Consider the following 23,590-nt stretch of genomic DNA (forward strand, 5'->3'; position numbering starts at 1 on the left):
CTGCTACGGTACTGGTTCAATCACTCTTTGGACCGAGTTAAGCAAACCACGATTCAATTAAACAGGAGATGGGCCTGCAAACACAGCCAATGAGCTCTACAAAGAGTTTAGAGCCGCATTCTCTCAATTTCCTACGCCCCCCCCCCACCCCGTCCCTACAATCAACTTCTTCCTTTCTGAAAGCTTGCTTGCTTTCTTGCTCGCTCGCTCGCTCCCACGACCCACTTCCGAACTGGGCTTCGCACAACTTCAGCCTGAGAAACATCAGAGGGAAACCAGGAGCGCTTCCGTCCTCCGTCCGTCTCAGGCTCAAAGCGGCCGCCGACGTTAACATCCGAACGCGCAACTCTACCGCGAACTCTTCCTGGTCTATTCCCTGCGCATGCGTCCCTCTTGCCCCTGGTCACGAGAAGCGGGAGAAAGAGAAAGGCGATAGGAAGCCGTTTGTCGCTGCGCGGCCGATTGTCGGTTCAAGCCTCGGAGCCGGTTCTGTGCCATGGGACGCGACGGCCGATGCCGGCAATGCTGCTGGTTCTTAGTGTTGCTGCACGGGGTGAAGGGCCTGGCCGCAGCAAGCGCTGGGGCGCCTCAGCTGCCTTTGGTCATCAACACCTGGACATTTAAGAATGCTAACGAAATAGGTGCCACTTTTTTTTTCTTCTGTCCTTGGTGGCGGGGGCATCGACGTGGGTCTATTTGTCACCGTAATCTGGACTTTCCGAAAGTTTTGTATCCCCGTTTGTCTCCTTCCTACTGCATTTAGGTTCCCTCTGGGCTGATGCAGTTAATAGTGTAATATAACGTCCTCAAGCTGCCTTATGAGTGACTACCCTATACTTCAGGGAGAAATAGTGTTTTTTTTTTCCCGTATTACTTGGCATGTGTTTGGTTTGCGCTGAAAATAGATTTCATGCTTAAACACCTGCATCTTTATATGCTGAGCAAAATGCTACTGATTATTGCTCTCTTTAGAGCAGGGGTGTCCAACCTTGGCAACTTTAAGACTTGTGGACTTCAACTCCCAGAATTCCTCTTTAAGACTTGTGGACTTCAACTCCCAGAATTCCTCAGCCAGCAAAGCTGGCTCAGGAATTCTGGGAGTTGAAGTCCACAAGTCTTAAAGTTGCCAAGGTTGGACACCCCTGCTTTAGAGCCTGTTTGATTAGTGGTTAAGATACCTGGCTAGAAATTGGGAGACTGCCAGTTCTAATGCTGCCTTAGGCACAAAGCCACTGAGTGACCTTTAGCCAGTCATTTTCTCTTAGCCCTAAGAAGGCAGCAATGGTAAATCACTGCTGAATAGCCTTGCCAAGGAAACTGAGGGAACTTTCCAGACGGTCTCCGAGAATTGGACACAATTGAAAGGAGAGGTTTAAAGTCCATCAATGTAATACATATTGACAGCTCTTAGGGATAATGCCCCCAATTCCCTGGCAGTTGCTAAAACAACTAGTGATGAATACACTAACTTGTACATTTGATGTGTGGATCTTTTGGTGAAATAAAATTGACCTTGGTTATTCTAAAAAAAAGATAAGCAGCAGCATAGAATCTGCTTAATGCTTAAAGGAAAAGCTATTAGAAAATCTGATCATTGGAAGATTTTAAAACACACCTCGGGAGATGATAACGGCAAGCCATTCCATATATTGTTGCCAAGAAATCAAGTTGTCGGGAATTGAGCTTCAAAAAAACTTCTTAAATAAGATTTTACATTTTGATGAATTGAGCATTTTGATTTGCAGTTGTTGCTAATAGTAATTAGCAGGAAAAGCATAACTATCTTTGTAAACCTTAATGAATACATGAGACCTACTTTGGAGTGAATATCTCAAGGATTGTGCTGTTGTTAATATGAGTAATGTTGGGGTGTCCCTGGATCTAAATTTAGCTTAGCATGTGTTCTGTAACAAATCTGAAAGAGGAAAAAAAGTGATTCCATAAAACCAAAAAACCCTTTTTAATTCTATTTTACTAATGCCAGATTTTAAAGAGAATAAAGTATAAGTAGCCAACAAGTTATAAAAAACTTTCTTTAATTAGGTTACTTTTTTATGACACGAGACTGAAGTGCTTTGAAATGGTTATTCCTTAGAATTAGAGTATAAATTTGTGCTTATTTTACCTTGGAATAGTACTTATAAGAAAAATCCTGCACATTTTTATTAACAACTTTTGATGAATTCATATGTTTGACATGTGCCCATATTTATATTGAGCCAGTCGAATGTTGTAAGAATGGGTGTGAAATTTGCATGTACTTTTCTTGTTGGAGAAATGACAGGCATCCAACCAGCTGTAATAAGTGTTTGCGTGCTTTTGATTGCAGCTTGGAATACCTTACAAGCAGGAGGTTCTGAACTTGATGCAGTAGAGAAAGGTTGTGGGCAGTGCGAAATAGAACAGTGTGATGGAAGTGTAGGATATGGCGGAAGTCCAGATGAACACGGAGAAACAACTTTGGATGCCATGATTATGGATGGGTAAGACATCCTACAAACAGTAGAGATTTTTTTCCGAATCCAGCAATTTCTGAAAGGAGGAAAGGAGAGCCTGAGGACTTTAGACTCTTCTGCATGATGAAGCAATTTCTTGCCATATCTCGATTTTTAAAAAAATGAAATTGTCCATGCCCATTGTCCATAAGAGTGATATGGTCCTACCTTACTTCTGTGGTCTTCTGTAAATACTTATTAAGCAATTCTCTTGCTTGTTTACAAATAGGTTTCCCATTCCTGTTTTACAGTTTTAAAACTGAACTGTAGAAATAATACAGTTATATAATTCTATATTAATGGCCAACTCCATTGAACAGCATGGTAGCAAAAGCTACTGAGATCAGACATTCGAGTATGCATCTAAGAATCAGGATATTGTGCTTGGTATTATAAAATTAAAAAAAAAATAGAGGACAATTGGATGACTGAGACTTGCTGCTATTTTTATTGACGTAGCTCATGGTGTTCTGCTTACGCAAACATGCCAAGGGGAGTATTTAGATTTGATTTATACTGTATAGTAAATCCCTACTCTTTACCTAAACTTTGATTATGTGCCACCAAGTTCAGTGTAGAGCCTTAATAACCACATAGATTTTTTTCCCCATGATAATCTGTTCCTAACCTTGTCTTTCCAACAGTGCACATCACAATAATTGATTTGGTCTTTGCTGCTGGCCAACCTCTTTGTCCATCTACCTTTCCCAGCATTATAGCCTTTTCCAAAGTAGGAATATCCAAAGTAGTATAACTTGAGCCAGGTTATTTGCTTGATGATTCTTTTTTTTCCCTTAACTATCCATGGTGTTATAATGAATTTCCCCCAACCCCCAGATTTTAAAAGCATTGTTTTTTTCTTTGTCCCGCTTCTTCAAAATCCAATTTTCATTTCCATAGTGTTACAAGGAATATCATTGCCCGTAATATTATGATTTTTGTAGACATAAACACATCACAGTATCTATATATTTTTCAAGGCCTTCATGGCTATTGTACCAAGTGCTTGTTTGCAGAATATTTCTGGACTGCTTGTTCCTTTACTGTCAATAGTTCTTCCAAAAACTCAGAGGTTTTGTACCTGCTCAGTATCTTTGACAATTCTGGTTATTTTACCTGTTTGGTCTTTATATTGTAGTCTCACTTATTCACTGTCCTGCTTGACTTTAATGATGCTGCTGATTATCTACAGAGCTGAAGATTCTTTGTATTTTTGGCTATTGGGATAATCTGATCAGCAAAGTTTCTTTCTGCAACTTTAAACTATGTTCATTTTTTTCCAATCCTGCTTAATGTATATGTTCAGTACATAGTTGAATAAATAAATGTTTTTAGGCTTCTTTTTCAGACACATACCTAATGTATATGTTTAGTACATAGGTTGAATAAGTAAAGGAATATATATATATATCTAGGACTCCTTTTCCAGAATATATCATTGTAATGCAAAACCTATATACATGTCAGGAAGACCCATCATGGGCAGACCAAGGTGAAACATGGGCTCAAGATTGGCAAAGTTTTCTTGGTAAAAATATAAGATTGATTTATCATTGACTATTTCCAAACAGTGTGAATTGATGCCAATGCAATTATCATTAGATGTGATAATCTGCTCCAGCATCTTCCTATATTGTTGCTATGCTGTGCTTTAGATGGTTCCTTCCTTTAGCAGTGCTGCTGGATTGACCTCATGCCTTCATGATTCTGCTGGGATTATATATTCTTGGCATGTACAACTGGCGTTCTTCACTCATCCTTCCCAGGAGCAGACCTCCTGCAATGATGAAGTAGCACAGCAGGACTCAGGGAAGGGAGGTGCCCCAAATTAATCATTCTTCAAATCTATATTCCCTCATGCTACGCTTTGATCTGTGAAAGTGTAAGAAGAATTTCTTTTCTTAAACTATCATACAAAACTATATTGAAGTTATTCTCCTCAGCCTTTGCTATAATAAAGTGATTCACTATAATAAAGTGATTCAACCATCTTTAACTTGTATCTTTGAAAACTGTTTCTACAAAAAGTTTCCTAGTAACACAGAGTCACACATAAATATTTAGTAGCACATTATGTGGCTTTAGATTGTGGTTATATTATGTACTGCGTTCCATTACCATGCATGTTGGAACAAGATGGTTTTTCACTACAAAATGGTCCTCCCAAGTACCACATTACATAGGTACAGGTAGTATAATAATCTGAATTCTTGATTTTTGACCCAAATATTCTTAAATTCTCTGTAAGTATTTTAAGAAATCCGAATAGTACCCCACAGGGCAAAAATCTTAAGTATCTTAAGGAGATAATCAACCAATAAGAGTATCTAGTTTAGAGTGCTTTGAAATGGATATTACATCTTGGGTGGTAAATTTATATGTGAGAATACATGTGGTGCATAGCAAATATTTCTTCCTCTGATATATGTACTGGTGAGTTTCTATAAAGTATTTTAGAGAGGAGAAAGATAAACTTGTTTCATGGATGGCAGTCTTGCAGTTTCAAAAAGATCAAAGAAACCTGCTGCTGATATTAGCAAAATACTTTTTAATTTAAATTTTCCAATCCAACGTGGGATTTGTATACTCTGCTATTAAAACTGTTTTGGTTCTGGTTTATCCAAATGCTGCCATATGGTTAGAGCTCCTAAACATGTTTTTTACTTGTAGCAAATGTCTGTAGCATGCAGTTATCCAGATTGCAGCCTACAAGCATAAGCTATTTATTAGCAGACTAGTAGCCTCAAAATGATTATTGAATATCAATATATCTATATACATTTTGCATTAATACCTACAGTTTGACATAGCTGATTTTGTTTTCTGTATTTTGAGGGTAGCACTTTAAATATCTGTTCCTTTTTTTTTTGTACATGTGTGTGATCTAGTAACACAATGCAGGTTGGAGCAGTAGCAGATCTCAGGCGCATTAAAAATGCCATTGGTGTCGCACGGAAAGTGATAGAACATACTAAACACACTTTTCTAGTTGGCGAGTCAGGTAATTATTTTTGTTTTGGTTTGTTATCCTATTTGTAAATATTAGTTCCCATGATGGAAACTCAGAACTGGAGCCAAGAAGGCCTCAGAACCCCAGTGGACAAATGAATTGAACATAGTGATGATGATTCTTTCATTTTTGTTCCAGTTTTCTGGCCAGATGACACACATAAAATAATAACCAACAGTAAAATATCTGCTCTTCTAGTTGAAAGCAAAATAATGAAAAAGAGGCCAGAAACTACACGTAGCTCAGTTTAGGCTACTAGTACCTTGTTACATTTCTGTTTGAATAATATTATTAAATTATATTATTATATAATTTGGAGGTGGAGCTTACAGAAGAGGCAAGTTTTGCCTGGTCTTTGTCGGCAGCTGGATCTGTGGAGCATAGCAGGCTTCTGCTGGGATTTTCAGGAGATTAGACGACTTATGGGAGCTTTGAACTGTTTGAACTGCTGCTGGTCTCTGTGTGCTGGCACTTCAAGAGATATTGTGGGACTGGACAGCTGCAAGAATACTCAGCGCAGCATCGCATGCCTTTAGGCTGCTCCTGTGCTCCTATTCCTTGAAATCTTTGGAATGTTTTATTATCTGACCTTGGGAGGGTGCTTGAGGGACTTCGGGGCTGTGGGGGTAAAGTTGGGTGAGAGTCAGATGAGTGTGTTAGTCCCTTTTCTCTGGGTGAAAGTGGGGGGGGAGTCCCTGCTAGGGAGGAGTTAGAGCAACTGGGCAGTGTGCTGTTTGTGTACTAAATATGTATTGTGAGTGTTGCTGCAGTTAGGGGCAATGCGTGTTTGAGGGCGCTGAGAGCAAGTGCTATAGTGCTTGTTGAGCTCATCTAGTCCTGACTATAAGTTGGAGGAGATTCCCTTTTTATATCAAGAAAGAGTGTAGAAGATAGAATGGTTTGTAGGGAAGGCAGGGGAGAGCGATTTAATTCAGGGTAGTCGGGTAATGGGAGACAAGGGGAGGCCACTCACAATCTTGGTATTTAGTACTGGTTTCATGTTCTGACCCCTTGCAGTCACTTCATTTACCTGGCCAGTAGATCTGTGGGGGCCCTGACTTCAGTCTGCTGCTTTTAAATATCAGATCGGCTTGTAAGAAGGCTTCCCTTATTGCTGATTTGATTCTTGAAGAGAAGTCTGGTCTAGCTTATATCATTGAGACCTGGCTGGGTCCAGAGGGAGGCGTTCCGCTCTCAGAAATGTGCCCAGTGGGATATCAAGTATATCAAGTATGGCACCAGCCTCAGGGCCAGGGAGGGGATGTGGCTGTAGTTATCCAAGATTCTCTGGCAACCTCTAGGGACATGGTTCTACAAGGGCCCTACTGTTTTCTTAGGTTGGGCTCAAGGGATCAGGTGGCATTGCTGCTGCATCACGGCTTCCCTCCCTGAGTTCCTGGACCTTACCATAGGGCTGGAAGTAGGCTACCCCAAGCTTATAGTTCTGGGGGACTTATACCTGCCATTCCTGGAAGTGAAGTCAGAGGTAGCCCAGGATTTCATGGAAACCATGACTTCCATGGGCCTTCCATGACTTATCCAGGGTCCAACTAGAAAGTGCGGTCACACACCCAATTTGGTGTTCTTGCTGGAGCAGTGCCTGTGTGACCTGGAATTGGTGGACCTGTCTTTGGCTCCCCCTGCCATGGTCAGATCATAGTCTGGTGGCAAAGAGTTTCTCAAGAGCTGTACCTCCCCCTACAAGGAGGCAGTTTGGTCTGCCCCCAGTGAGCTAATCGACAAGGATGGGTTCCAGAAGGAACCATGGGCAGCCATGGAACCTCAGGCAGGAACTTGTATGGTCTGGGTCTGTAATAGCACATTACCTTTTGTTGTGTCTTTTCTGAGAGATAAAACATATAGTCTCTCAGCATCCATTAGTTTGTGACCAATAAATGAGAAGAAGATATGCAACAGTATAACAATTTAAAACTCCTATACCAGTGGTTGCCAACCAGTGGGCCGGGGACCACTGGTGGTCCGTGAGAAAATTTTGGTGGCTCTCAGAGAAATGTCACCCCCAAAGCACCCCCCAAAGCAATTAATCCAGGCTGCACGGAAACACAAGGCTGCAACGCCGACATGGCCTGTGGAAACACAAGGCTTGTGTCACTTGCATTGTGAACAACACGAGATAGTGAGGGGAGATGGGGAAAGGGCAGAAGGAGGGAACTTGCCCCACCTCGCCACCTCTTTCCACTTCTTTCTTCTTCTGCTTTTGGCTGCACACAAGAAAAGCAGCAAAAGTCTTTCTTTCTCTCCCCCAAACTCTGCCAGAAATGAGTCTTTGGGACCCTGCATCCTGCTCCAAGAGGCTGTGCCGGCAAAGACTCATTTCTGGTGGAGTTTGGGGGAGAGAAAGACTTCTGCTGCTTTCCTTGCATGAAGCCAAAAGTCTCTCTCCGCCCCCCCTCCACCCCCCCAAGAACGGAGCTGGAGACTGTATTCTGCTATCCCAAATAAAGAATGATTGATCTGTAGGAAAATGGGGTGGGAATTTTCCTGCAGACTTTTGGGGGGATTTTCCCAGGGTCTCTGGTCTGCAGGATTTAAAATTATGAGTTTGGTGGTCCCTGAGGTCCAAAAGGTTGGTGACCCCTGTTCCATACTATGGTTTCATATGCTGTACATTATGATTGTAGTCAAATGTTAGCTACCAGAATACTTACACATGTGTTTTTTTCCCTATAAAGCTTCACTCTTTGCAGAAAGCATGGGATTTCCAAGTGAAGATTTAACTACACAGAACTCTGTTTCAATGTATATAAAGTGGCTCAATCAAAACTGCCAGCCAAACTTCTGGAAGGTAAAATATTTAAAAATAAATCTTAATGACTTGTTTGTCATAAAAAAAATTCTTCATATTTCAAACCTTATGATCATCACTTGGAGACAAGATGACTAACTACAATGCACTTTGCTGAATATATTTCTGAGTCACCAGAAAAGGCCATGTTGATGATATAATTTAACATTTTGTAGTAGTTTTTAAAATTTCAAACACTGCATATAGGAAATGAGAAGTCGGTGTAAAAGTAAAGCCAGTGCATTTAATATTTCTCAACAGCCATGTTGTATCATATCACAAAATCTATGTTGTATTTTTCAATGGTAGAAGATCAAGAAGATGAGAATAGAAGGGGGCAGGGACAAAAGGTTTATTCATTCAAATAATTGTGTATATGACTATTAAATGTTTGCAATGGTTTGTTGTGCTTAGTATGAACCAAAAGCATTTCTGCTTTGTTTTCTTTAATAGCAAGCAAGAAAGAAAAGAAATAAATTAAAAGTAGACTTTTTATCATAAGAGTAGTTCCAGAGCATATTGGATAATTTTAAAGACTGAATGTGTAGAAGATTCCTACTGGATCAAGCAAAGGCCCTACGTTGATTTTCTCTTATCCTTGCACTACATTTTCATACTTTGAGCTATCATGCTTGCTGATGATTTTGATCATTGTAATTCAACAGAATATGGTAGAGATAAGAGCTGAGTCTGTCCGGGCATTATCTTTCTCACTAATAGTTTTGTAAAACACAAGGAAAAATAAGATATAACCCAGTTTTTCTTTCCTGCAATTGGCATTCAGAGTTCTTTTACCTTTGCTATTAAAGGCACAGTGTTAATTTCTCGACTAGGATCATATACAAAGTTAAGCCAATACTTTAAGTTAATGAATGAGATACAAATAGTAACTTAAGTTTAGGACTGTTTCTGTACCTGCTCCATCTCCAATGAGCAGAACAACAGCAGGGTTATAAAAACACAACAGCATCAGACCATTTCAGCTGCCAAAATAAGGTTGCTTACAGAAATTCAGTTTTCTTTGGCAGTAGTAAACAATATAATCACTGGATAAAAATATGGCAAGTCTGTCTGTGTTCAAGAATGAGCAAACACTTTATTACCACTTTAACATGGAAACATGTAGAGTTAAAGCAACGGTACCTTGATTTTAGTTTACTGGAAGCTTCTCCTCTGATTGGTATTTTAATCTATTTTAAATATTCCCTGGAGTTACTTTAGATCACGGGTGTCAAACTTGTGGCATCATGTTGCTGTCATGTGATGTTTCATGACATTTTTGTCTGCGGAGCTGGTGTGGGTGTGGCCTGGGCATGATGCATCCGGCCCGCAGGCTGCCAGTTTGACATCCCTGCTTCAGATCCTGGATTTTATGATCATGTGGGAATGAGTGGAGGAGCTTTAGATGGCCACATATATTACTTTGCTACAATGACTAAAATGACCAATCATTTCCAAGTAAGGTCGCACTTAATTGACTTTTTGTTTACTCAAAAAGGGGGGCTGGATGCTTTTAATATTTGAATGAGAAACCAAGAGGCAGCTAGAGGGTTTTAAAAAAATCCAGAACAAATCAAGGAAATTTACTTGTACTGCTACCCAGAAAATAACGTGAACATTTCTGACTTTTTATATCTCTACCCCAACCCATCTCTTTTATTCTGAATGGCTGTTGCAGCAGGGCCAGCTTCATTAGGCCCTGTAATGCAAACTCAGACTGGGTAGTACAAGTATATGCTATGCTGTACATGTATATGTTATAACTATGTTTAGTGGATGAATTTTGACACCTAGATATTACTAGGATAGTCAATACCCGAGGGCCTTTTATGATCTTGAATTAGATGTCTTACTACATCTAATCAGCTCCGTGGGTAATCTTGGCCAATATTGTTGAGTGTCACAAATGTCACATTGAGGCCATGTTCTGTAAGTTGCCCTTCAAAAAGCAGAAAGCAGTGCTGTATAGTAGAAATCTAGGTCGTATACTAAGGAAGTTAAGACACGAGCTTATAAATGTTGCAAGAGAACTTTGTGATTAAGCTAACCTCTTCATTATCTTCCTTATGAAAGCAAGAAAGTGGGGTATTGTATTTTGCATTTAGTACTTGAAATGCATGTAAAGTGGGAATAAAATATGCTGAATTATGAGGTTTAAATCTTACAGAAACTAGCACTATAGTTATATATGAAGTTGTCTCATCACAATCAGTGGGGATGCTCATAAGGTCTGGAAGGAGCTCATCTTAAATTATAGTTGTAGGGGCAAGACATATTATGCGGAGGTTTTTTTGCACATAGAAACTTGATATATTTCATTTCTCTTCTGGGTATTTGTCTTAGGACATATTTGCAAATCACAAAGCAACATGAGATCTGAACATTTTTGTAACTGAAGTGTTTTTAGTACTGAGTTGCTCCAATGGAGATATATGCTTTATCTGTTCTTTGTTTAATGCCTCTGAACTGCAATAATTTGCTTTAGATGAAAGTTCTTTGTCCTTGGCATATACAAGCCTATATTTTTCTTTTAGCAAGGTAATTTAGTTCTTTTCTCTTTTTCAAAGTCTAGGAAAAAATGCCATAGGTTTCTTTGAAATACCTCTTCATTAAAGATTTTAATGTCAATAAAACTTTGATTACAGAATGTTACACCAGATGCTTCAAAATCATGTGGTCCCTACAAACAGACTGCGGAGTTCAGTAAAAAAGGACAAAGCACTTCAGTCAAAAGAATTGAAGTTCATGACCACGATACTATTGGTATAGCAACTATTCATACTTTTATACTTGTGTTTGTTGCAGCTAAAAACCTATGCACAATGAAATATCAATAATGTATAAAGTAATGGACATAATACAAAGGACACCTACCAAGAAATGGATGGTATTACTGATTTTGCCATTTATGTGTTGAAATCTGCTTGGTACTTATTGTAAGCATCTGGCATATTCTTCTCTAATTAGTTTTAGAATATTATACAGTATTTGGTTTTCAACCCTTAGCCTTCCCTCCTCAAATATAGTGATAATGGACTTTAGATCCACTTATTGGGGCATACAGATACACACAGGCTAAAGAGAAGCTTTTAGCCAAACTGGATTGTGGTCTTGAAATGTGAAATGTAGGTTCATTTTGAAGAGCAATTTTTTTGTTTTTGCCTGCTTAAAACATTCAACAAGAGTATCCTTTAAAACAAAATGAAAGATTTCTTAATGGGTATTCTCACACTCTGCAGCTAAATGAAACTTGGGGATTTGGACAGAATTAACCTCACATTTTAAAAAATTCCCTCAAATGAGTAGGAGGGGAACTATCTGTGTATTTGGCTTTAGTCTCTGCCATCTGCATAGCAATTAAATATGAAATTTACAAAAGCACTGGAGTGACTTGGGAATGTACATCCCACTGCCAGGCACTTAAGGCAACCTTCAAGTGTGATGATTACACTCGTCATCATTTAGCAATTAGCATTTTTAAAATGTCAAATGTTAAGTTTCTTACCAAGTAAAAGGCATGACCTCGTAAGCACTTCTACTTTGGCAGCTTACTGAGCCAGACATATTTTTCACTAGGCACAGTGATGTGTAGGAAAAGTAGCAGAAATAGGGTATCTTAAATTAGATGTTTTGTCTACTTTAGGCAAGTTGCCCACTTGGCAGATAGGATGTGATTAGATTCTTGTATTCATCCAGTAGTATGACATGATGCTCTCACTGCTTGTTATATGAGCAACATATTAGTAGAAATGAAGAAAGTTCCCTAAACTCTGTATTTTCACAAACAGGTAAAGCAAATTATTAGAATTATTCCTTTAAAAAATATCAAGCTTTAAGTCTACTACAGGGATATTGGCCACAATGTGAATTTAAGTTGTTTGTTAGAGGGAAAAAACATCAAAGCGCTAGATTCATCATCTCGTGTGCTCTTAAAAACTAAGTATAGAACAAAAAAAAGAAATGTCAAATGTATTTGAATATACAGAAATACCAGTAGACACATTAGAAACCTAAGCAGCTCTACCTATAGGGGGATAGTAAATTATAAATCAAAATAAGTTACAACAAAAATAAGTTAGATCCTACAAAGCCTAAAATATATATAACGAAATTATGCAATATACATCAAAGAAATCCATCATCCGGACAACACCAGAAATTACAAATCCCAATTCAGTTTATTAAAATTTAATAATTAAAATTCAATCTCCTTTCCCCCCCCACCCACCCACCCCCAGCCCTGGATCACTTCTAGAGCCACCTCCAACATTTCCCGATTATTGGAGCAGAATATATTAGGTAATTTATTTAGAGAATGTAAAATCATCTAATCATTCCATTGTACCCATAATAAAAAAAATATTGTAAGCAGAAATCTATCTTCAGATAATCTTGATGGAGTTAACTGAAGATGAAGATGAAACAATCTTAATGGTCATGTGTCTTCTCTGATGGAAGATTCCCTTTTGGCTAGAGCAAACCTATTTTAAAAGTAAAATGTCTTTTGCATCATTTTTCTGAGAAGCCTCTAGAAGAAAGATAATTTCCAAATATGATCCATCCAATCAAGCATTTTGAAAAAAATTGTAGCTGCAATCTAATGTTCTGTTATATCACTCGAAAAGTAATGGAAATCCTGTCCAATTTGAAGGACTGACAGCTTAGTATCCATATTAAATGAGGAAAAGCTTCAAAATGCTTCTAACCAATTCTTTTTCATTTGTAGGTATGATTGTAATTGGTCAGAGTGGAAATATTGCTGCAGGGACATCTACAAATGGTGCAAATCACAAAATCCGGGGGTTTGTATATAAATCTTGCATCTATAAATATAAAGTATGTTTTATTTAGTGTGATGCAAATATTTTCCAACGAAGTGTTTATCAACTATTAATGTAATAGGGATCACTTTTATTTGGTGATCTAAGCTAGAGGTTGAGTTTTTCCTATGTTGTCATCTTTTATTTACTTGTTATTAATACATTTTAATAGTGAACGCTTTAAATAAAACTGCTACTCCCTAATGATGAATAAATACTTGAGATAAACATCTCCAGTTCTCAAACCTTGATATTGTTAGATCAGCATGACTACAGAAATGTTATGTTTTTAACTATAGACCATCCACCTCAACATCCTTTTTCTTGAAATATATATTTAAAACTTATAAAACTGTCATAAAACTTACTTTATGACAGTTGGATTTGAAATAGAAGTGTATTCCTGTCAAGATTAGGTAATGCTATTGTAAATAAATTGTGAGATATAGTCAGATGATGATACGTTATTTATTTATATAATTTATTGGCCACCCATCTTACAACAGAGTATCTCTGGGCATCTAAGCTAAAACATAAAAAGCTAAAATCAAACCTTATAGCCAAAGGCACATAGGTGTGGGGGGAGGTGGGATCTGTTATTTCTCAATCAACCATCTCCATTGCGCTTTTCCCTCACTGGGGCCCCAAGTCATAGTTACATCTTTTGGCCCTTACAAGAAGTTAGGACTGTTGGGGCAAATCTCATACCAGGGGGCAAGATATACACCAGACATGTCAAACTCAAGGCCCATGGGCCATATCTGGCCTGTGATTAATTTAGATCTGTCCCATGGGGTCGCCGTGGAGATGGTGAGGCACCGGCCCCCGCAGCCTCGGCTCCAGCCCACCCCAACCTGGCTGGGTTCTCCCCCTGGACCTCTACACCCCACCCCTTCCTCAACAGCCCCACTCCGCCAAATAAGCTTGGAACCCCACTTTCTTTCCCCCTGACAGCTGTCCCGATGGTGCCTCTCCTGCTGTTGCCTCTGTGGGGCGGGTGGATGCATTGACAACCCCAACCACTGCTGGCCTGCCTGCCTGCTTTGCCATTTCCCTCAAGCTGGGCCAAGGCTGCTGGGGGTGGTTTGAAGAGGAGGAGGAACAGCTTGGCAAGGTGTCTGAGCCCAGCTCCTGCAGGACTGGTGGTACTGGCACTGCTGCTGGGGCCCCAAAAAGGGGAGTTGGAGAAATTGAGGTCACCGCAATTTTTACCCCTTCCCCGTCTTAGCCATGTTTTGGGATGGTGGCAGCTAGGAAGAGTAATGAGTGGTAGCCAGAGAGAACCAGATGGGATGCCAAAAGAGCACTATTGCCATCCTTTTAACCTCTTCCACTCTCCCTCCAGGGAGCACTTGGCTCCCTAGGTGGCCCTGCTGAGGGTGTTCAACCACCACACAGTTGAAAGCAGAGGTGTCAACGGGGAGCGTAAGCAGGGCATGTGTGCACTTTCTAGACCACGTTCCAGCCTTCATTCACCAGCCTCCTCCATCTTCCAGCCTGTCCCAGAATGGTCTCCAGGTCTTTTGGGCTGCAGATTTTTCTTACCCCCACCATCCCCATCCCCAAGCAGCAAAGCTGGCTTTCGCGTGCTGGTATTCTTAAACGCTTTCCATGTTTATATTGCAAAATAGAATGGCATCTCCAGGTGTCTGCCTCATCTCCTTCCTTCTTTCCCTCCCTCCTTCTTTTCTTCCTTCATTTCTTTCCTTCTTTTCATTTCCTTTCTTCTTTTCCTACTTCTTTCCTTCCTTTCTTCTTTCCTCCCTTTTTATCTTCTCTCTCCCAACAACTCTCTTGTTCAGCTGCTGCGGAGGAAGGCCCCCACCATATTCCTCCATCCCGGGAAGCCCTCACACATGCACCCACCCCATTCCAAGCTTGGAGACTTTTATCCGCATCTGAGCTTGCAAACTGCTAATCATGCCTGGGCTTGGGGAGAAGGACCTCTCCTTTCTCTGTGGATAAAAGTCCTCCAACTTGGAATGTGGGGTAAGTATGTCTGTGTGTATGCTTGCATGCGCTTGGCTACCAGCAGTTTGGATAGGTAGGGAACTTGTGGGGCAATGAATTGTCCCCACATTGAGTTAGTTAGCCAATGAGACTTGTTCCATTCCGGAACATTGAGGAAATGTCCTTTTAAAAAATCTGTATTTTAGAATATACTGTACATTCTAAAATGGGTTGGAATAATATAAATAAATATCCCAAGAGCTTTCCAAAATCCTTTCATCAAGGCCCCACCTATGATTTTTCAATAAACTAGTTGTTCAGCTCAGAATAAAGCTGCTTTTATATTTTAAAAATTAACGTATTGCATGATATTTTCTTCCTTAGTCGTGTAGGAGACTCCCCAATAGTTGGAGCAGGGGCATATGCCGACACTACAGCTGGAGCTGCAGCGGCTACTGGTAATGGAGATATCATGATGCGCTTCTTGCCCAGGTTTTTAAACCTTATTAACCTTTGAATGTAGTTTTGAGTATGCTTGAATACTTTGCATTTGCTACCTGTGTAAAAAATAAATACAAGTGGAAAGGAATCAATCACTTTAATTTATAAATTTAGAACATTTTAATTAAGAATTAATAGATTGCTTTTAAAATAGCATCCTTTCTTGATCGTGTTTAATCCTGCCACATCTAAATTGACTTTGGGGTATGTTTTAAAGTGAAGTCAACCTAAATCAGTTTGTTATAGTGCTGCCACTGTGCCGAAGATCTAGTTCACTATTCTACAGTATCTTACTTTGGAAAGAGGCATATTTGATAGCAATAGCATTTAGATTTATATATCGTTTCACGGTGCTTTACAGTTCTCTCTAAGCAATTTACAGAGTTAGCCTATTGCCGTTACAATCTGGATCCTCATGTAATATTTGTGATAGTTACAGCACCATTCTTTTTCATAATATATTGAATTATTCCTTCATTTTCAGATAGGAAGTACAGAAACAAACTTAGATTAAATTGTAGCAAAATTAAATTGCTGTCATCATTAAACATCAGTCAATTTAGAAATATTGGGTGCAGTAGTTACTCTTAATGGGGCCCCATTAAAAGAGTTGGTTTAGGGTTTGTGATCCACCTAGAAGGAAACTGCTGAAGCAGATAGAAAGTGAGGCCAAAGCTCCTTTGCCCAGCTTTTGCTGGTGTGCCAATTATGATCCTACCTGGACTACTAGACTGGCAATAGTATTTAATGCCATGATTGCCAGTCAGCTGCAGTACTGTAAAAGTTGCTCCGTATAAAATTGCCTTTGACTTGGAACAAGCAACTAATACAAAATGTGGCAATGGACATCAGGTTCTCAGCAAGCAATGAAAAATGAAAATGTATTCTAAATACTTCAATAACAAAAACTAGTACAATTGTACTATTCATATCCTTAAATACGATAATGTTAAAACAGTTACACTGAATGGTTAAAAACAAGGCAGATAATTTACTGTTCACAATAAGATGTTTATTTAAAAATAGTTTTAACAGATGTTAACTATTTGTTTGATGTCAAAATGGATGGGTTCCAAAGGTAGAATACCTGTGCAAATTTAGGTGTAGTTCTGGTTGCTATTGCTTCATTTGTCAGAAGAGGAGAGGATTGGAAGAAGAATTTCCTTGTTGTAGGGGGAAATTCTCAATAAAGAAACATTTGAAAACATTCTTTTCTCAGCTAAAATGCACTTATTTGTACACTAAAGGATGTGGATTGTCAGTTCAATTTTCTGTCTTTGTAGTTATCAAGCAGTGGAATATATGCGACTGGGACTAGACCCAACAATGGCATGTCAGAAGGTTATTTCTAGAATCCAGAAATATCACCCTGACTTCTTTGGTGCTGTTATTTGTGCCAACACAAGTGGAAGCTATGGTACTACTTTTAGTTTTTCTTGTATGTTTCTTTTAGCATAGAAGAATTTCTAAGTTCATATACGTATGGTTGTGTTTACAATATCTCTTGGTTATGCTAGCTTTGATATGAATAAGTTTCCTATGAAAATGGCTAAGTGAAATGTTCTTTTTCAGAAAGTAGCATCAGACTGAGGCCCACTTCAAAGCAATCAAAGATCAGTCATGCTGGGTGTCTCATTAATAAACCCTTGGATCACTGAGAAGAGTAATTTTGCTAATCATAATGGCCTGTTGGGCTAGGTTGCTTAGTGCAGTTCTTTTATCTCTGATTTCCCGCAATTCATATTTGAAAGATTAAATATACAAAGGTTCATTAAATTCACCAATATTAAGATGTAAATTGAAATAAAGTTGCAATTATACTTTAAAGAGATATGAAGTCTGTCGAACTGCTTTGAGGCAGATTCCTTTTTAAAAGTGAAAAGATTTATGAGAGAAAATTCAATAATGGTATAACTAAGTGTATAAAGACATCATTACAATAGAAAAGTAGAATCCCTAAATGTTAAAGATACAAGGAGGCAGATTAATGCAATAGCCATTGTTTATTCTCTCAACTTTTTTTTTCCTGCCACAGGTGCCGCATGCAATAGAGTTCCAGGATTCACACAGTTCCACTTTATGGCTTCTAACCCTATTCTGAAGCAGCCATCTGAGCAAATAGTAGACTGCATTTAACTTTTTTTCCCTCCCTTCTTCTCTTAATGGAAGTCCCAAAACTCAACCCAGTGGAAGAAATGAAGACTCGCAATTTAATCCTAATATACTCTTGGAATTAAACTGCATTCAATAGAAATTATTTCTAAGTTTGTTATACAAATAAATGAATACATTAGGTTCAGTCAAGTTGAACAAAACCATAAAACAACTTTTCTCAATGTCTTTCTGAGCTACTTTTTTGCACTAATATTCATTTTTAAAGATACTTTGCAAAATTAGAAGCTTAATGATTTTCCCTCTAAGTTAACTCTCAGTTCTCTATATCGCATAACATTCTAATGTAAGAGAAGCTAATCCTCAAATAGACAAAATGTAGCCATTGCTTAAATTGTTTACTATTTTACCCTTAAAATAAATTCTTGGTTTTATTTTCAATAAACAAGATTCAATAAATTCCATTTTTCTTTACAATATCGTAGGAAATATTTTTCTTCTATTGAAGTTGGACCATGAACCCCATATCATCCTACCTTATTCCCATGCCTCTCAAATAACTACCAGTGCTTTCTTTAAACATGGTCTTGCCACAATCTATTTAATTACCATAATTTGTGTTGAGTAACCATGAATCAGTAATTATTGCTCAGCCTGATCTACACTGCAGTAATGGGCAAAATTAACGATGTTGGCTTGTGGCTTTCAAAAGAAAAGTATGGCCTGATTGTGGGAAAACCAGAAAATCTGGGAGAAGTCAATTGAGGGATTATATCCTAAGTGGTAAAACTCCTAGAAGATGTCTGGGGAAAAAAACACTCAAAGAGATTCAACCATAATTCCAGGTTGATTAGAAGATGTCTGGTCACTGTCATCCAGATGAGAAAGCCAAAGTACCAGCTTTTGTGTCACTCACTGATTATGAGCTGAACCTGACGGTTCTCCTTTTTTCCAGAGTTTCTACCCATCAAACTAACATGCTGCAGATCCCAACAGCCAGAGAATGTCAGTATGATGGGGACTAGAAGACTTTTTCTGCAGAGTCCTCTACTCTATGGAACATCCTCCTTTTGGAGATTAGAACAGATCCAACTCTGTTAACTTTTTGTAAAGATCTAAAAACCTTGCTCAGCTTCATGCACCAAAGGCTATATTGTTAATGGGCCAGGTATTTTGCTCTTTTACACACTTTGAATTAGATCTTTAAATGTTCTCTACTGTTTTTAATGTTTTTATTGTTGTTGTTGTTTTTTTAAATTAATAGTAATATATGTTTTGAATTGTAAGATATGCAAAGTAATTTACTGAGACAGCTGTAGAAATCAAATAAAAACACTAGATACACTAGTGGATTTTTTGTTTGTTTTTTTGGCAATTGGTTGAATTATGAAACACAAAAAATAGAAATGGACTGCATAAGCGTCTTGTAGGATTTTTTTTTCTCTTCAGCGCCTCAAATTGATCTTTTAAGAGTAGGCCTAACAATATTTCAATAGAAGAAACATTATTCAAAGGTCTTTGGGGACTATCAAAACAGATGCTTAGTAGAAACATACCTGCTAAAAGACATTACAAGATTTTGGCCCAAGGTGCAGCTATATCAATGAGATAATTATTTTGATTTTTTTTTAAAGTAGACTCGTGCTTATAAATAATTGTCAAATATTGAATGAGATCGTAAGTTATAAGTAAACTGCATGCTGCTTGTTAGGAATGTAAGTCATCTAACAGTTGGGTTGGAAATGTAAACCAGGATAGACATTTTAATACTGTCTCTTTAAGGGAATGCTAAAATTGTAATTGGTGTGGTTCCTCAAACGGCCATAAGATGGAGCCAGAAACCTGGTTTCCCAGAGAGTGTTGCCGTTCCTGCATTTCCCTATTGACTGTTGCTGATCATCATTATTCTTGGATTTGATGTGAGTCTATTACTGAACTGTTTTTGATACTGGACTTTGTTATTGGATTATCCCTGGACTGAAAACTGACTGCTATAACTGTGTATGACTTGGACTGCTTGTTGGACTTTGCTTAACCATTTACCGGAAGTAAAAACCTACATTTTATTATACAGTGTATCTCTCTGCTGGTTGTGTGTTATTCCTCACCACTCTCACTACGTCTCCCTGTGTGCACTCATTCTCTTAACGGGGAATTACCTCAACACTGCTTTTCTTGGTTCTTTCCCATTAGTTGTTTTTATTGGAGTCCATATTGGTTTAAGTGAAAATACCTGGATGATACCCTGTTAACTGTCTATCTTTAAGACTACTAATTTGGAGTTGGAAATGTGGCTTCTTTATAATTATATCCAATTATATATCTAAATAGTTCCCACTAACAGTCAACATTAAAAATGTATTAAATGTTCATTTTAAAATGGCTGAAAAAAAATCTCTTTACAATTTTAAAGAAAAAGTTTAGGTGATTTTTACATTTTCCCTTTTGTTGGTATGTTTCAATGAGACAATTAATTTTAACTAGAGTTTTTCTATCAGATAAAGGGCTTCAAGTGAGTGATTCTACTATATAGCTAATACTTGTATCTTTAAAACAAATTATGCTCTAACCATTATTCACAAAGAAAACAGTATAATAAATTGTAAACAATGAATGATACTTCACATAATTATTATTTAGTAAATCAAACTCATGTTTTCCTGAAACAATTTAACTTAAAAAACTCAAATTCTTACAATGAAAAGGTTGTTTTTCCATTTGTTTCAAAATTTTAATCAGGTCGTGAGCAGCTAATCACATTTTATTACACTAAACCTTAAAGCAGGTGTCCCCAAACTTAGCAATTTTAAGACTTGTCGCTGGACAATTCTGAGAGTTGAAGTCCGTAAGTCTTAAAGTTGCCAAGTTTGGAGACCTCTGCCTTAAAAGATACATTCAGATTTTAAAAACAAAAAACACCATGGTTCAATATATGTATATTAATACTGAATGTAATCTTTCCCAACCTCACATTTTCCCAAAGTATCCCCAAATCCATTGTTTTCAATGATTTTAGACAGCATTGTCTTATCTTGTTCTAAATAAGATTCTGTAATTTTGCTTTTTGGGGGGGTTATATTTTATAGTACTTTGCAGGGCGGGGGGATCAAAAAGGTAATTTTTAAATATTTTTAATCAGTATAACCATGAATGTTAGTGAATGTTAGCACTTTAATAGAGACATTGTAGAAATAGATCATAATAGCCTTTATACATTTCTTGGAATTTTTTCTTTATGCACTTATGAACAGCAAACCTATTTGTAATTGTAGGTAAGCACATTCTTTTGAATTCACTGTATGGATTTGCCCCAAGGAGCCAATTATGTCAGTTACTTTGAATCACCATTTTTATCTATTGTGGAATGGAAAAGGTTTAGGTTCTCTTGTATTAAAAAGGAAAAAGAATAAAATTGCCCTGTGTAAAATACTGAAGAAAATTATTGTTCATGAAGGCTTTTAAGGATGAGAAACTACCAATTCTATTATTACCCCTTATCCCTTTTAACCTTCCTGAAATAAGTACTTTTCAAGTAATACTTCATATTGTGGAACAATACAAATTTCTGTATCTCTTAATGGACTTTATGCCACAACTTTCACAGTGCTACGTTCAGTGATAATAATTTTGTCTTTGAGCCATAATTAATTACATTAGAATTTTGCTTCAGTGTGCTTTAGGGAACCAATTAAAGGAAAATAAGAATGGCTAGTGAAGTAAAGTTGTAATTTGTTTTTAATACTAAAGAAAAGCAAAAGTTTTATAACTAAGTGGTAGAATAGTTTGTATAAAAGAAATGCCGCCCTCAATTTTTATTATTCCCATACTGGACTGGAAAAAATCTCCAGAAATGAACTTATTTAATGTTGCCAAGAAAGCTTCAGAGACTTGTCCAGATAATCATCAGGAGTCAAGTCTGGCTCAAAAATACAGTCAATGATTCAATCTCATTTAGTGTACACATTGGTCTAACTTAGTGTGATGTTGATTTTCATAGTGAAAATATTTAATACGTATCAAGCATTGTATGCATATGTAGTTAATTTATAAATACATTTTTAACGTTCTTCAAATGTGCGTAGTATTTCAACTCTATCCACCATAACTAAATAAGATTGTGCTCATGACGGCTTTCCAAGGTTTATGTTAAATCTGAGAATTAATGGAAATTTGAACCAGTTATTGTTGGTCGTATTCCAACTTCGAAAGGCTTTGCCAAATATCATGTAATTGAATTTAGAAAATGAGTTATTTGATGAAGCAACATGCCACACAAACTTTTTTATATTCATTTCTGATTCTGAATTCCATGTATTCAACACTAATACCTACTTATATAGATTTCCCTTGAATCCAGTGAGACTGAGGTTTAAGCGTTGGGAAAGCTTGTGAGCACAAAAGGTCTACACACAAGGTTTCAATTATGCATGACTAAAATTGGAGAAGTCACAAGGTATTTGGAATGTAATACTGGATCCTTTCATATATTGACTGCAGGTGAAATCATTAACATGAGAGACAAGATTTTTCTTCAGTTGACTTTTCCTCAGGCTGGGGTCTTCTAATTTTTCTGAAGCTGTTGACATTTCTAAACTACTTTTCACTGCTATTTGAGGAATTTGGAGGAGCGAGATTGGAAAAAAATATAATTCCTATTTAATCCTTATAATCCCACTACTATAGAGAGTATACTTTATAAAGCTACTGTATCATTGAATTTCAACAAAAACCATCCCAGCTGCCTCAGATACTAGAGGGAACACATACTTTAATAGATTTTTTTGTTTGTTTGGTTGTTTCATTGAACTTTAAATCAGTGTTGACTCTGGACAACGGCTAGGCTATGTCCTTGCAGTTTTTCTTAGCAAGATTCTGGAAGTTTCTTGCCGTTGCCTCCTTCTCAGGGCTAGAGAGACCAGCCCAAGCTCACCCAGTGGCTTTGTTTCAGGGCAGGATTCACGCTTTCCTGACTAATGTTGCTTTAACAACTCTACCAAACTGTCTCACATATATTTCTGGATATCCTGAATGGCTAGATATTATGAAATGCAATTGTATGTGTGGTGTTGAAGGAATGACATTATCTCAGACCTCTCTTCAATTTAAAGGCATAGTCTGTGGGATGCAAGAACCAATGTGTATTTTAATTCCCCTGTACCTTTCAATATTGAAGCAAAATAGATGTTTTGTCAATTGTGACTTCTATGTCTTTACCAGTGATTCTATGCAGTCTTTTTTTTAAAAAAAAAAAAAGTCACCACAACTGGATAAAATCTGTACTGCATCCTACCTCTAGTTTTGGGTAGCTTTTCTAAATTATTCAGCTCCAAAATGAACTTGAAATTAATATAACTTTTACTGGAATGGATGTCCTTTACTAAGCATAAAATGGACTTATAGTACAGACTATCAGAGCTTAAATTCAACTTGTTCCTACAAAATTGGAAGGGACTTCACAGTTGTTTCCTGGTTAGTACAAATTGCACTTATGGATGAATGGCAGGCTTAGCATGTCTTGCTCACATTTTTAATAATACTTGTTGAGTGTTTTTCATTTATAATAGTTTTATTACATTTAAAATAGCAATTTAGGGAGACAAGCTTACATTTTCTTGGCAATAGCTTCCTTCACAGGAAAAAAAACCTAAATGAAGGTTAGAAATATTCTATAATTAAATCAATCATTTTGCATAGATAAACAGGCATTTTAAGCACAAAAATTGAAAATGGTTTTATTTCATGCCAAGAATTTCATTTCTAGCAGTGATTCTTATTATTTGGGTGGCCATGGTTAAAATCATACTGGTATTTTAAGATGCACCATTGTGGACAGAATGCATAGGTTGATTGTACAAAAATAAGATACTGTTCTATAACTAAATTGCTCCACCTAAAC

The 23,590-nt window shown here is 37.5% G+C and overlaps 1 protein-coding gene across 1 annotated transcript; it reads left to right on the forward strand.

The window, feature by feature from the left end:
• The first annotated feature begins 401 nt into the window (after nt 1-401).
• AGA (aspartylglucosaminidase) lies at nt 402-19,772 on the forward strand. The gene is made up of 9 exons (XM_026699672.2): nt 402-641; nt 2,330-2,483; nt 5,384-5,496; nt 8,199-8,311; nt 10,957-11,074; nt 13,038-13,113; nt 15,466-15,573; nt 16,866-16,999; nt 17,618-19,772. Exons 1-9 carry the CDS (start codon nt 497-499, stop codon nt 17,716-17,718), a joined length of 1,062 nt encoding a protein of 353 aa, XP_026555457.1. The 5' UTR covers nt 402-496; the 3' UTR covers nt 17,719-19,772.
• The last annotated feature ends 3,818 nt before the right edge of the window (nt 19,773-23,590 follow it).

The sequence above is a fragment of the Pseudonaja textilis genome, chromosome 6 (genome assembly GCF_049901715.1).
Source record: "Pseudonaja textilis isolate UNSWEBS1 chromosome 6, rPseTex1.2, whole genome shotgun sequence".
Classification (NCBI taxonomy): Eukaryota; Metazoa; Chordata; class Lepidosauria; order Squamata; family Elapidae; genus Pseudonaja; species Pseudonaja textilis.